Source organism: Protopterus annectens, chromosome 5.part0 (genome assembly GCF_019279795.1).
Source record: "Protopterus annectens isolate FY-2018-M chromosome 5.part0, PAN1.0, whole genome shotgun sequence".
Taxonomy (NCBI): domain Eukaryota; kingdom Metazoa; phylum Chordata; order Ceratodontiformes; family Protopteridae; genus Protopterus; species Protopterus annectens.
The window spans coordinates 1,171,670,747-1,171,687,083 of NC_056735.1; the positions used below are offsets into that span (position 1 = coordinate 1,171,670,747).

A 16,337-nucleotide genomic window follows, 5' to 3' on the forward strand; every position below is an offset into this window, starting at 1 on the left:
AACGTCATAGTACTTTTATTCCACCACAAAATTGTTTTATTCAGATTTTTGAAAAATTATGTGAATCACACATTAGAAGAATTATACAATATAACAATGCTGGTATAAGCAATATGACACCTTCAGAGAAATTTTGTCTTAAAGAACTTACAGATACTAACAAATACCGAATTATGAAACCAGACAAGGGTGGGGGTGTGGTCATTATGCACACTACTGATTATAACAACAGAATGTCTAATATGTTGGAAGACAACGATACATATCAAAAAGTTAGTAGAAATGAGATTAACCAAGCTTACACTAGGATCGATTGGTTGTTGTATGAATTTTTAATGGATGGGAGAATAGATCAACAAACTTACAATTTCATCTCAGTTGAATTCCCAATTACCCCATCCATATTTGGAATTCCTAAGATTCATAAAAACACGAACCATCCTCCTTTTAGACCGATAGTGTCAGCTAAGGGATCGAAGACAGAACCAATAGCTGCCTATATAGATTTCAAGTGTAAGCCTATTATGAACTCTATTCCATATATTTTAAAAGACTCTTGGCATTGTCTTGACATTATTAGGCAATTCATGACCACCTTTGATTTTAAAACAGAATTTCTAATGGCAACTATAGACATTGTTAATTTATTCACGGTAATTCCTCATGAGCAAGGATTGGAGATGTTTGAAGCATGTTTAAATAAATACAATGAAGACAATATCTCTGAAAACAGGATACTTACTGAAATGCTAGAATTAGTACTAGAAAACAATTTTCTCTCTTTCAATAAAGAACTTTTTAGACAAATCAAGGGGGTTGCCATGGGGGCTAGATGCGCCCCCATATATGCTAACTTGGTCCTTGCTTATTGGGAGTCAGAATATGTTTTCACAAGCATTTATTGGAAAAAAGTTCTGTTATATTTACGCTTTTTAGATGATATCTTAATTTTTTGGAAAGGAACTGAAGACGAATTCAATGAATTTATTGTCTTTTTGTGTAAAACAACTGAGTTTTTAAGATTCACTAGTCATGTCTTTGTTAACAACGTGAATTTTTTAGACATTACACTACGTTTGGATGACAACAAATTCCAGTCAGGGATTTATAGAAAGAAAACCTACTCAATTCTTTTTACATTTTGAGAGTTGCCATCCTACGCACCAAAAAAAGAATTTAGTTAAAGGACAAATGGTGCGTTTGTCTAGAATTGTGAGTGACAATTAAAATTTGAAAATGAATTGGAGATACTTATAAATATGTTTTCGGCTAGAGGATACCCGATGAACTTTATTCAAGAAATAGGTAGGGAAATTATAATTAAAAGGAATACATTATACAAACCTATCATTTCCCTAGCTACTAACATTACTACAAATAAGAACCAATCTACCTCAAGACATGATACTTTCATTTTACCTTTTAACAATTGTTCTCAACAAATTGTTACTGCTATGCAAGAAACCTGGACTAGTATTACAGATTTAAGTCAAGATTTAAGAGAAATAATAGGTAACTCAGTTAAAATAACTTTTAGTAGAGGTAAAAATTTAAAGAATCTATTTGAACAGTACAAGAATTATGAAATGTTTAAAAACTCTAAAATGAACAAATGTGGAACATGCCACGTCTGTAGATTTATTAATGATAGCCCGTATTTGTATATTCACAATTATGTAAAGACAACTACATGTCCAGGGTTGTGCAACTGCAACACTAAAATGGTGGTTTATGTTGCATCTTGCACAGCCTGTCATGCTTTTTATGTAGGTAAAACTATTAGAAAACTCAAGCAAAGAATTAGTGAACATTTACGAGATATAAAAAAGCACAAAACAACTAGTGCTTTGTATAACCATAGTACTATTTGTTCCAATTTCAAAAAATTCATATTTTTTATTATTGACATAATTTACTATCAAGAATTTAGTGGTGGTGATGAAAAGATGATCTTAGAAGCCAAGGAATGCTTGTGGCAACTAAGATTAAATGCCACAGCCTTGCCTGGAATTAATGAACAGATCTCGATATCTAGTATATTAAAGCTTAGATCTCAAATTATATAAATTTGTTATAAATATTAATTATTATTTTTATATCATATTAAATTATACCTAATAAATATGTATACAAAAAATTTTTTAAATATAAAATGTTTTTTAAAAAATGAATTTTAAAAAATGAATTTTTGAATAACTTCGATAATTTCTTGACATTGTGAAAGTGTTTGAACATTTTAATAAGATTATTGATTAAGAACATCTATTTTACTATACTGTTTTATAGGCATAATATATATGTACACATTATTATTTTTATATATATGTTACAGTTAAATGAGTTTAGTATTCGTATTTTTATGCAACATGATTACAATTCAAAATTCCTGATTTTTTTGCATTTACATATATAAAAAATTTTCCTAAAAAATTTCCTTAAAAATTTTCTAAAATTTTTTAAAGTGTTACTAATTATTAAACGTATTCATTATTATTATATGGTATACATATTATGAATCAGTTGTTTCAACAAATTATTATTATTGTTTTTATATGTCTTGTTATATACCATTATAAAATGACATGTATAAAAGCAAAAACACAAACATTCATTTATATTACTTATATTTATATTTATATTTCTCATTCTTTATTTATATACAAATATAAATTGTCACATTGATCAAAAACATTTGGCCTCATATCTAAACATTCAAAGTCAGTGTTAATGGTAAGCTGACTGCCTTTCTTGATTTTACGTTTGTTTCACTTTAATTCTGGTTGTCTGTTAAACAATGTAGTAATTCTGAGTAACAATTATTGTTAATGAGGTGCAATTTAGGTTTTTATTTCACTATATTATGAAGTTAGTGGTGTATAATTAGTACTCTGAAGATGCCCTGTTTGTCAGGGTGAAAGCGCTTAGTCCTTGTTTGTTTTAACTACTATGTGCGGAATTGTTGGTGCTCTTCAATAAAGGATTGTTCTTTGCCAGGATCCAAGGTTCGTTGGTGTACTTGTAGTCAGTTGACTTTGTTTGTCTGGCGTGAGATAAACCATCTGGGCTGTTGTATTTAAGCTTGCACCCAAAAATATTATCTCTTGAGAGGGCACTAGTCTTGACTTCTTTTCGTTTACTGTGTACGCTAGGCAAATTAGTAATCTATTTACAAATGCCAGATGCTTTAGTAGAATGTCCTTGCTCTCTGCTTGAATAAGGCCGTCGTCCAAGTAGGGATATATTTGAATTCCTTTTTGTCTGCAAAATGCAATTACTGGTGCCAGGCATTTTGTGAAGACCTTGGGCGCAGTAGATAAGCCAAAGGGCAGTGCAGAGAATTGGTAGTGCATTGAGCCAGCTATGAATCTGAGGTATCTTCTGCAGGATTGTCTGATTGGGACATGCAGGTATGCCTCTTTGAGGTCCAAATTTACGAGCCAAGCCTTCTTGCCCAGAATGGGTAGAAGTTGCTGCAGTGTCAACATTTTGAATTTTGGAACGTCCAGAAAAGTATTTAGAGTAGACAGGTCCAGTACTGGTCTCCAGGCTTTGTCCTTTCTGGGTACCAAGAAAAGTCTTGAGTAAAATCCTTGCCCCTGCTCTTGCTGTGGTACTCTTTGAATAGCCCTCATGTCCATGAGGGATGAAATTTGCTTTTGTGCCTCTGCCCACTGATTGTGTGGCAGGTCTGGTATACCTTTTGCCCTTGGGAGGGTGTGAAAGTGGAACCTGTAGCCCTGAGAAACAATACTCAGTACCCATTTGTCCTGGGTGATCATGTGCCAATTTTGTGAGAAAAGAGCTTGTTTTCCCCCTAAGGGTGCTGCCAAAAGGTAAGTGCTTGGCATTGGTAGTGGGAAGTCATTGGGATGGTTTCCTATATGGTTGTGATTTGTCTTCTCCTCCTTTGGAGGCTGAAGCACCCCATTGTTTAGGCCTGTATGAGCCTTGGGGCTGAGATCTGCCTCTAGGGCGTCTTTATCTGCCTCTTTGTGGCCTGTCTGACACTGGAAAGGACCAATTTTTAGACGGCCAGTTCCTGCTAAATCTGGGTGGCTGAACCTGTAAGAAATCCTTTACTGTCTGCATTGATTTCGCTTTATCCTCCATTTTCTTTAATACCTCTTCTGCCTTAACACCAAACAAAGTATCATGCTGTAATGGAGCATCCAATAATTTTGCTTTAACATGATCACAGCAGACTCTGTTCCTTTAACCAAGCATGTCTTCAAATGACAGAGCCTGTAACTGTGGCCCTGCAAGAAGCCTCTAGTGAATCAAAACCACATTGCAAAGTATGCTTTCCCACTTGGTCAGCTGCATGCAATAAATCCTGCATTTCCTTGTTTTCAGGGCATTCAGAGTTTGTCAGCATTTTCTGTTTTAGCAGAGACATTAGGTATTGCTGATATTTAAGTATGTGAAACTGGCAGTTTAAAGCCCTTACAGCTAAAGTAGCAGAGGTGTAAACTTTTTCCCCTCATCTGTCCAGTGCTCTAGAATCCCTATCAGAGGGAACACGTTTTTTTTGCAGTGGAAGCCTTGACCCCTTTGGGACCCTGAGATATAGTTTCTGGGTCAGCAGCAGGGTTTTTATAAATAAATTTATGTGAATCTGGAACCCTGTAGTACCTATCTGGCTTAACTGGTGCAGGGGGTAAAGAATCAGGAGACAGACTAGACTCAGAAAATACATCATCTACAATGTCTAGCATAGGATGAATAGCAAGAGGTCTGTGTTGAGGCAATAAAAGAAAGTCTCTGAGCCTTTTCTTGGATTCTGAACAATCTTTGCTCTCCAAGTGGAAATGATCCCTCATGGTGTGCAGGGTTTCCCCAAAAAAGTAGTCCTCAGGAGGACAGGCTGTAGGGATAGATTCTTCAGCATCAGAGTCCTCATTGCACTTTAACTAAGGACTCTTTGGCTGGAGTGGTCTTTCGTTTTTTACTATTTTGTTTTATATCTGGCAGCACTTTAACTAAGGACTCTTTGGCTGGAGTGGTCTTTCGTTTTTTACTAGTCCTCATAGGGAGGGAGAGAATATCCCTGTTCTGAAGAGGAATCAGATGAAATAGAAACCTGGTCAGGGGAATCATAGTCAGTGTCTTGCCTAGGCCTTTTATCAGGAGGGGGATGGGAACCCCTGATCAAAGTAATTAGGTCCTCGGCCATTTTAAGCATCTGTTTCTTAGGCATGGATGACTGTCCTGGAGAATGCTGTACTTGTTTCTTTGTCTTTAAAGGTGTTTTAGACTTTGCCTTAGCTGCTGAAGTGGTCTTGATAGTAAGCTGTGTAGGTCTGAAAACACCCTCAGAAGCTGATGCCTGCTCAGCGGCTCTGGACCCATCTGAGGGAATAGTTTCCGTAGGCCCAATACCTTGAGTTTCCAGAGGCCTAGTTGTCTCCACGTGGGAGTCGAAGGCAGCCTGTGGCTCTGAGGTAACGGGTGTCAGGGGCTGCGAAAGCGCCTCACTGAGAACCGGCGACTGGCCTAGAAGAGGCTTCGTTGTCGGTTTTGGACCTCGGATGCCTGTCCTTTTCTTTGTCCTTGTGCTTTTTATGAACTCTGGTCATCGGTTGTTCTGATGGCATTATATAGTTAAACCTTCGGTCAAAGTAATGTAAAGCAAAATCGAACAGACGCTTAATAGTGCGTTGGTTAAATCTAGCACAAAACCGACAACTAGCAACGTCGTGGTCAGGGCCTAGGCAAGGAATACAGTAAGAATGAAAATCCTTATGAGGTATTTGCTTCCCACAAGAAATACAATTGTTAACTTTTACTGACATCGGTGTGGAGCAAGAAAAGGTTTCCCCAATGGGGTACTTAGCTTTATGGAAGACTTCGGATCTGAAATTCAATTTCGAAAATCTCAGGAGTCGGCTGACCGGCACTTGCGAACTGCTTTTGCTTCGGGCAACGCATGGCAAGAAAGACTGGAGAAAATGGCGTCGGCTGTATCTTGTATACCCCTGGCGCACTGACATCAGGGAAGAGGTGAAAGCAACCGACATCGGACCAGGACTTTGGAATTCAGGCCGACTGCGGGTAGCCTGCCAGCAGGATAACCCAAGTGTAATGACTGCAACAGTGAAACACGAACATCCAATGAACCATTCCTACTCCAGAATGTTTGGGATGGCAATATAGGCTGAAAATCCTTCAGTTCTGAGTACAAAGACCAAGCTAAAGTTAGGTGACTTAAGGTCTACTCCATGGGATAAGCATAGCCAGAGACATGTTTTAGCTGATCAAAATATGGAAAGCTGGTGCCTACACCCCAATATGCAACTCCCACAGTCCTCGCTGGAGGTGTACTTCCTCCAGGATTCTTTTAATTTACAAAAGTAGAAGACAGGTAGAAGCTTTAGTCTCTGTAAGTGAAGGTCAAAACTAAAGGGGATTGGTGAGCTATTTCTGAAATGGAATGACCTCTAAAACAGTATGAGCAACATTTGCCCACTTTTTCTCGGGCTTTTTGTTGGCTTCATGGGGGTCTATTCCACCAGTCCTGATGCGGGGCAGTTTCAACCTCTATCATTCTCTTGGTAGCATGATAAGCCACAAATTTCCCTTTTTCTGTTTATGTCTGCAGGGGATCTCCTATACATGACTGAATTTCCACTTAGCCAAAACTTAAAAGGAAGAGACAACTTAACCTAAAACTTACTTTCACAACACCTACATCACCGGAATTGTATTCTAGGAAAGGAAAGACTTGTCTACCATGGTGAACCTTGCCCATTTCCCCACTGTAGTATGATCTTAGAGTTGGTATATTTAGTTAGGGGATGTGTGGGTGGCAAAGCCCCCTACTTGGGTGGGTTTGATTTGCTTCAGTTTGTTTATTTTGCCATGGTGGCCAAGTGTTTCCTTTCAGGAATAAAATTGCTATGATTTGAGTCTTCACGAAACTAAGTTTTCAACAAAGTCATCTCGTCCTTTAAAGTTTTAGGTAAGTGAAAATCCGATTATGTGAAGTAGATCTGTCTGCAGGTACCCATGTTACAATGCTGACACTTAAGCAGTGCTTAATGTTGTGCTCTTCATCTAGTTAGTACAGTCAATGCAAGTGTGGTGAAAGGGCTGGCTCATTATTCTGTGGCTACATTAATTATTTAAAGACTTTAATGTTTTTGGTAAGAAATGCTGGAGTTTCTTCATGACTTAGCTCACCAATGTGTACTGGAAGTCAGTTAATTGGGTGTCATATTCCTGACTGCAGTCAGGCTGGAAATTAAATGTGAGAACATAATTTACTCACATTTAATGGGATTAAGTGCAGCACTGAATACTACAAATTAAGTACTGCAATTAAGCTGCATCAGAAGAGAAGCTGTATGTGTGTGTGGTTTGCCTTTTAAGAGCTGTCAGTTTAAATAGGATAAGGCATTTCCAAACATTTAGTGAGGCATGTGGAAATAACAACACAGAGTGATCAGCTCTTTTGGCATTAATGATTTATACCAGGTTCAAATCTTGAACTGTTCAAGTGGCAGACAAGAACAAATAGGCTAAGATTTAAGACAAGCTCCAGTAATTCAGTGAGATAATTCATGGCATGTAGCAGTGTACACTCCCTGAATGGGTGCTTTAGAAACAAACTTGCAAAGTACATGGTAGGGAAGGATGAACCCAAATTTAGTCCAATCATAAGAGTGTTTCCAATGTTACAGCATTTAGCTTCCAGATTGGTGGTAAGTGGGTGCTCCCTATTTATAAGTGTGTAGGTTAAGTACCAGGCTAGCTGCCCTTCTAGGCCATTTCAAGCCTTGCCAGTTTCCCTTTTTAGTGCTTGAAATAACCTATCCCATTTGGTTACGGATTGACCTTACCCATCCCATGGTTGACAATTATATATTACTTTTAATGAAAATAACTGGCATCATACCACAGCTAAGTGGAAGGGATCCATGCAAGGAAAACGCATTTATGAGCTACCTCTGCCCATTAGTAATACAGCAGGCAGTCTGTTTTATGTGGATGGGTAGTTTGTTCCACAGCAGTTTAATCCTCTATATTGTACTGTTGATGTTGCAGAAGAGGTTTAGATCCCTTCCTGATGCTTTCTGACTTGCTGATGTGCAGTAAATCCATCAGTATTGGGATGGAGGATGCCTTTTATACCAGACACAGGTCACTCTGTAGCAGTCAGTAGGATATCAAGTATAGTGACAAGGCTTTGACAACAAAAGACATGTTGTTTAAACTTTGCATATGTTTAGTAAGGTGTTCCAGTTGTTGCATGTGTCTGGGCAAATACATTATATTTCATGATTGGCTTAATGAGGGACAAGTTAAAGAGGGAAACGACATCCCTAGAGCTAGACACAATCCCTTTGATTATAAGCTGTGCAATATCAAAGGACCTTCTTACAAAAATAAACAGATGTTGGTCAAAAGTTAGGTTACTGTCCACATAAGTTCCTAAATGCTAAACAATGAGGCCAGCTCTTAGGGGCACATTGTCAATGTGGTAGTTACCTGGGGTAGATGACTTCCCAATGGACACAATAATGCATTTCTGTGGCATTTAGTTTGTCCATGATTTTGGCATCATTTATCTACTTGGGACAAACCTTCTTGCAGGATGGCTAAGTCATATGGAGATTTAGTAACTGCTCCTAGCTTGTAATCATCTGCAAACTTATTCAGCCAGAGCCTTTTGGTATTGATTTTTAATTCAGAAAAGTAGATGCCAAACAAGAGTTCCCATCACAAAACCCTTAAGGATTACACTAATGACTTGTCTCTTCATAGATATAACTTTCCCTAGTTTGATCGCTGCATCCATCAGTGAACCAGTTGGCAATCCAGCGGGTGACATAGGGGTTTATTCACGGTACCTTTTCTATCATGCCTGACTGGGGGATTGTGCAACAAGCTTTGGCTAGGTCAAGGTATGTGCTGTGTATAATTTTGGTTTCATCCACTGCTTTGGTGATATTTTCAAAAAAATCCACCAGGTTGACTAAGGAAAAAGAAGATATGTTCTTACCATAACATTCCATGTTTGTTGTCCTTCATCTCGCCTTCCTTCTTGCTGCTTGGGTTCGGAGCTGAACTTAGCTCTGACTCGGCCACATAATATAGCTCGAAAAGTCTTTACTGGCTCGAGGCTAACCCCTATCTCAACATGCCTAGCGGTAACTACCCAGATCTCGTTTGGGATATCCAACCACTAGACAAAGCAAGTAAAACTATCAATTTACCAAAAGTTACCATAGCAGATAATCCCCTTTTAACAGGAAGGAGGGATAACAAGGGACGGGACAAAGACTAAGCAGCTGGAGTGACAGCAGAAACTCAGCCAGTGTAGCAAAAAAAAGGAAATCCTCTCGATAATCCAGGAAGGGGAAAGGAGGGAGGGATGCAAGAAGGAAGGCAAGATGAAGGACAACAAACATGGAATGTTATGGTAAGAACATAACTTCTTTATGTTATGTTGTCTCTATCTCGCCATCCTTCTTGCTGTTTGGGACAGCGTCCCCAGCACCTAAATCCTGGGTGGCTCACTGGAAAAAACTCTTCAGGACCGTGGAATCAAAGGATGCCCTGTTCCAGGGGGCCACGTCCACTTTGTAATGAGTAATGAAGGTATGGGGGTTAGCCCATGTTGCTGCCGCACAGACAGAATCTAAAGGTAGTCTAGCTTGAAAAGCGATAGCAGTAGCCAAAGACCTAGTAGAGTATCCTCTAATCTTTCTTGGGATTTTCATGTTTCATGACTCATAAATATATGTGATGGTGTTCGAAAGCCACTTTGACAAGGTTACTTTTGAAACCTGAGAACCTTGCTTCTTCTCTGAAAAGGATATAAATAATTGGTCTGATTTTCTAATGTCCTTGGTTCTATGTAAATAAAAGCAAAGCTGCCTATAAACACCCAGTTGATGGAGCTTATACTCTGCCTTGTTGCCATAATTGAGGAAGAAAACAGGAAGTTTGATGGACTGATTCAAATTGTGCTCTGACCATACTTTTGGCAAAAAGGAAGGATTAGTTCTGAGAGAGACTCTTTCTTTGTGGAAAATGAAATAAGGAGGGTGAATGGAAAGTGCCTGTAACTCTGAAACCCGCCTGGCTGATGTAATGGCAAACAAGAAAAGGGTTTTCCACAACAAAAACTTTAGAGGACAAGAAGTTGCCTAAAAGGGAGGAAGAATTAGAGCATATAAAACTAAATTTAAATCCCAGAGAGGGGGATATCTCTTATTGGGGGACTTAATAGGGCAGTACCTCATAAGACAGCCTTGCAAAGTTTATGTGACATGACATTAGAACCTAAGTGTCCTATGTGAAATTTGGAAATGGCAGCCAGTTGCACCCAAATCATAGCTGCAGCTGCTCCTTGTTCAAAGGTTTCAGCCAAAAAATCAAGAATCTTTGAAATAGGTGCACTAAAGGGATCAATCTCATTCTTTTTGTCCAATAAGAGAACCTCTTTCATTTACTAGCATAAAGTTTCCTGGTAGTGAGTTTGTGAGAAGAAACCAAAATGTGCTGAACTGCAGGGGAGATTTCTGGAAGCCTGGCTAGGACTGGAAGTGGAGAAACCAAGCTGTCAGCTTGAGAGTTTGTATGGAGGGGTGGGGAGTACCTGACTGATGTGTTAGGAGGTCTGGAACTGGGTCCAGAATCTAAGGGTCCTCTTGCAGGTGATGCCAAAAGGAACGGAAATCATATCCGACTAGGCCAGTAAGGGGCAATAAGGATCAATTTGCAACCCAACAATTTTGCTTTCTGAAGAACTTTGGGAATTAGAGGCATAAAGCAGTCCCAGAGGCCAGTAATGAACAAGTGCATCCCTGAGTGACTATCGGTAGTGGGACTAGGGCGAAGTAGCTGCTGCATTTGTTGTTTAGGGGAGTGGCAAAGAGATCACAGCATGGCTGGCCCCATCTGTGAAAAATCAGATCTGCAATTTCCTGTTTCAGGGACCACTTGTAAGGCATAAGTATTGCCCTGCTGAGCTTGTCCGCTATCACGTTGGATTTCCCCGGAATGTGCATTGCGATCAGAAAATGTTGGGAAGACATCGCCCATTGCCATACTCATAGGGCCTCTTGACACAAGGGGTAAGACCTGTTTGTTGATATACCACACAACTGACATACTGTCTGTCTGTATTGCTATAGTAACCAAACACACAACGGCCAGCAAATGAAGTCCCAAAAGTATTTATTTGACAAAATCACATAGGATAAAGATATCCCAGGCTCCAAACCGGTTTCGGTTATCCCTTCTTCAGTGGAGCATATAAATTATACAGAGAGTCACCACAAAAAACACATGATACTATAAATAGTATCTGTTGGTCCAAGACCAACCAATCAGAGTATTATATTATGGTCTAATAAGAAATATATGTATTGCTATAGTCCCTGAAGGAAGAGAGTCTTGAAGTGCTTGCAATGCCAAGAGCACCGCCCTCATCTCCAGGACATTGATGTGCAAATGGTACTCGTGTGGTTGCCAAGTCCCTTGAACAGTCTGTCCCAGATAATGCCATCCCACCCCATCTGGGAAACGTCCGTGGTCACTGTGGCTACTGGCTGGGTGGTCAGGAAAGGTCTGCCTAGGGTGACCTGGGGGGAGTAGAGCCACCACTGCAGATCCCTCCTGCAGGACTCTGTTATTGAAATCAGGTGTGACATTGGTAGATCCTGGAATGACCACTGAGTGAAAAGGAGCCACTGCAGAATTCTCATATGGAAGTGCACCATAGGGACCAGAGTAATTGCTGCCGCCATAGAACCCAAGACCTTCAGAACGTACCGTGCCTGAATTCTCTTTTTTGTCATGAGTACTGAAACTTGTTGACAAATGGTAGAGACCCTTTCTTAAGGAAGCTTCACTATCATGTCTCTTGTATTTAATTCTGCCCCTATAAATGTAATACACTGACAAGGCAACAAGGCACATTTTTTGTAATTTATGGTGATGCCTAGTTGTGCACAAGTGTGAATTGTGTGGTCCCGTGCTTTTATCAGGTGATGCCTGGTGGTGGCAGTAAGGAGCCATTTGTCTAGATACGGAAACACCTGAAATCCTAGACACCTCAGGTGAGCCGTAACTACTGCCATGCATTTGGCGAACACCCTGGGGGCTGTGGTGAGACCAAAGGGCAGAGCTCTGAACTGATAATGACTGGCTCCCAGCCAGAAGTGTAGATATCTCCTGGATCATACGTCTATTTTTATATAGTAGTACGCATCCTGGAGATCGATAGAGCACATCCAATTGTCCTGACCCAAAAAGGGGAGAATGGACTGCAGTGTCACCATCTGGAAGTTCACTTTCCTGACTGATTTGTTTAGTCTGCTGAGATCCAAAATGAGCATCCAGTTCTGTCTCTTTTGGAACTTAAAAGAACCTTCCAGATTCGATTTGGTCTGTGGGGACTTCCTGGATGGGTCTTTTTTGTAGCAACCTTCATACTTCTACGTTTGCTGATCCTGAAGACTGGGTGGAACATCTGGGATTGATCGTTGTGCCCTTTTGGGGGGGTGTTTGGGAGAAGGGAATTTTGTAACCCCTGGATATTATGGACCGTACCCATGCATCTTCTGTTATCGTCTGCCAGACTTTTGGGTACAGTGATAATCTGCCCCCAACTGCCTCCAGAGGTGGACAGCTGGGCATCCCATCAGGGGTGATGGAAGGGCCTAGCAGAGAAAGAATCCTTGCCGCCCTGCTGCGGACCCCCCCTGCTGCGAGACCGGCATCTCCCATTACTATTTCCCCCTCTGCCCCTGGGGAAATTTTCTCCACGTGTGTCAGGCGAAGCTCCCTGGGATTTCCAGAACCACATCTTGCCACTCTTCTGTCCTTTGCGGTAAGGTTTCGAGGGAGTGGAAAAACGTACTCCCACTGCAGAGAGAGTCTTGCTATCTCGTTCACACCTGGTAAGAGTCTCTTGTACTTGAGGCCTGGACAAAGAAGAGCCATCAAAGGGGGCGTTTGTAAAGGAGGACTTGAAGGGCTCCGTGAATTGACATAAGCGCATCCAGGAGTGTCTCCGCAGAGCAACTTCTGTGCCTGTGCCCTTATTCGTTCCATCTGCCACATAAGAAATCAGGCACATGGAGGAGTTAACGATTGAGGTCAAGGTCGCAAGCTGGTTAGCAGTCTTCTCCACTGCTCCCTCAGCTGTATGATCCTGAAGGGCATCTCCCAACTCCTTGAGGAGATCCCTCTGATGTCTTGTAAAGTGTGATAGGTAGTTCAGCGACCTGAGTGTAAAGGCCACTGATGAAAACATATGCTTCCCATACCTGTCCATTGTCCAGGACTTCTTGTTAGGCGGATGGACAGAAGAGGAATTTTCTGTTAGTTTCTTCTTGGTGGCTGCTGCCATCACCCTAGCAAAAACAGGCACTCATCTTGAAAGAAATGGTTTATCTTCAGGGGCAGTTATAAATTTATTGGGCCTCTGCGGAACTGGTTCCCTGGTTTCTGGACAGCTCCACACCCTTTTGACTCACTACAGCTAAAAACGGGTCAAAAGGCGAAGACACCCAAGAGGTGGAGGGTCGGGAACCAAAAGCGTCCAGGTACACAGATTCGTCCTCAGAAGTGGCAAGGGACTTCGAGTTACCCCTCTGTCTAAGGATTTCCAGGATGTCTGAAAAAGAGACATCCTCAGAGGGGGACCCTTCTGACTCCTCCAAGTCTGTGTCTGAGGTGACAGACTCAGGGGAGTCCAAATGCTTCCTCTTGCATTTTTTCTTCCGAGGGACCTCCTCTGAGGGATGCTCAGGGGAGGTTTCGGAAGAGGTGCGGTCACCCAATGGAGCATCCTGGGGCATAGGTTCCCTAAGCTTGGGGTGGAGGGGAGGTTTCGAGGCAGATACTGGCATAGAAGGGGGAATGAGCCAATGGAGCCGATAGGGGAGTGGTCTCAGCAGACAACACACTCATCACCTCGAAAGCACCGTGGTCGTAAATGGAGAGAGACTCCAGCAACGAAGAACCTGGAGACCTCCTCCGAACCGAGGGTGATGGCTCTGAGGCCGATGTAGGAGTCGAGTTCAACTGCTCCGAAGCACCGAGAGGTAGGTCAGATGGGTTCAAAGCCACTCCCCCCTCGGAGCCAACGAGAGAGCATCGGTCCCCAGATCCCTTGACAGACCGAGGTATCGAGGAGATCGGAGTGGTGGTCGGAACTGATAAACCTAGGGTTTTCGGAACTAACGGTTCCACCACCAAGACTTCCATGCACCCTGGCTCTGAACTGGATGCAGTCGGAGGAATCGATGAAAAAACTGGTTGAGCAGACGGCACCACTTCCTTCTGAGCTGGGCTCGACAAAAATTTAGCAAATACTGGTGTCTTAAGCAGCCTCTTCACCACCCTCTCCACATTATCATCCAAAAAGCTCCTGGATGACCAAGAGGAGTGTGCAGAAGACCGGTGACTACCTGCCACAGATTGTAAAAAAGGACAGTGTGGAACAGATGTCACTGGCTCCAAGGAGGGGGACCTCAATCTTTTATGAGTCTGGGACGGCTCAGAGACTGTTGATGCAGCCACCGGAGAGTCTTATCAGAGCCAACTGTCTGCTCCGAAGACTCGGAAGACTTGTCTTTAGATTTGGTCAGGACTGAGGACCGAGCCGACGAAGATGCAGGTTTATCGTCCTGCTTTTTTGCAGGCTGAGTTTCTCCAAATGCAGCTTCAAAAGGAGTTTTAATAAACCTCATAGAATAAGCTTGTTTTGTCTCTCCTGCAGGACTTGTGCACTAAAGCCATGGCAAATGGAACACGAGTCCTGCAGGTGAACAGCCCCTAAGCAGTACATGCAACTTGTGTGCCCATCCATAAGGGACATTTCTTGGCACACAAATCTCATTTTTTAAAACCTGATGGCTTTGGATCCTTGGACATGGTAAAGTACCTGAAACAGCAAGAAAGGTAACACACAAGTTAGCAAAAATTTACAGTAACACACCTAAGTAAAAAAAAACAACTTTTTTTTTTTTAAACAAGAGAAAGAAAGAAGAGCCTCTAACTAAAACGGCTTCTTCTGAAAGTAGAAGGGAGGGACGGAAAAGGGGAAAGACCTCTAACTTAAAAGGGCTGCTGACAGGGATCACAAAGGCAAGGTAGGCCCCAGGAAATGATGGCAGCAATAACAAACAGCCGAAAGGTTAGGAGGGTAGTAGGATATACGAAAAGTTAGACTAACACTACCAGTATATGAAATACAATCAGAAAGCTATCACAATAATCAAAATGTTCACAAGAAAAAACTACTTAGCCTGAGCCAGCAGAAGACAATCTCGACTCTACAACTGGCAAACGAGATCTGGGTAGCTACTGCTAGACATGTTGGGATAGGGGTCAGCCTCAAGTCAGTAAAGACTTTTCGAGCTATAGTATGTGGCCGTGTCGGAGCCAAGTTCAGCTCTGAACCCAAACAGCAAGAAGTAAGGCGAGATAGGGACAACACAACATCATTAAATTCACCAAGCAAATTTGCTAAGGTAAAGCAAGAAAAAGAAAAGCTGGGCTTACAGGAGAGGTCTTAAAGCTGGTCTTGGAAGGTTTATGAAGCATACAGGAATTCTTAAGTTTAACAACAAAAATCCAACTGATCACAGAACTATCACTTTTTCAGTACTTCAGAAATATGACATCACTCTGTGTGTGTGTGTGGGGGGGGGGGGCATGCCCTAACAGCACCAAAGCATTGCAGACTTCTAGTTCAAAATTATACAGCTATTATTATGCCATTTATATTACGACATAAAACATGAAAAAAAAGAACACTCAAAAGTAATTAAGCTTCTGGATGTTTATAGACATATGCAACAGGAAAGATCCATCTTCTAATATACAAATAATGCAATACAGCATGATAAAAGCCCAAAAGGCAGAGATGATTCATGTGAACTGCAGTGGGAGTAGTGTGGTCTGCCAAGTACTAAGCTTACCTCTCTCCTTGTACAGTTTGTTCAGGATATGCCTTAGGCCTGCAGTGTTGCTAACCCACTCGATAAGCCCGCATTCTTCATTCAGTGGGATGACTGAATAGGTACGGATATGTAGTTCACGCCTGTGTGACTCCGCATCTTTCCTCAAGCACTGTTCATTGAAAGAAAATGATAAAAATTAAAACGATCACTTCTGAAACATCAAATACTGATTAACAGAGTCATTTTATATTAACTTATTTATCACACAGGTATACAGTAGATGTCATCTGGTAACTTCTCATGGGAGATATACCAGGATTGCTCCACCAGCAGGATCGAACCAATCCAGTCACAGGACATTGGAGGGATTTATGTCTCTCAGACTGCCTGGGGGAACACCTCAGAATCATGCAG

At 41.4% G+C, this 16,337-nt stretch overlaps 1 protein-coding gene across 1 annotated transcript in view; it reads right to left on the reverse strand.

The window, feature by feature from the left end:
- ATR (ATR serine/threonine kinase) overlaps positions 1-16,337 on the reverse strand; it is a 1,835,177-nt gene that overhangs the window by 240,002 nt on the left and 1,578,838 nt on the right. The window contains exon 42 of the mRNA XM_044071973.1: positions 15,942-16,092. Within this exon, the coding sequence (XP_043927908.1) occupies positions 15,942-16,092 (151 nt within the window). The remainder of the gene's footprint in view (positions 1-15,941; positions 16,093-16,337) is intronic.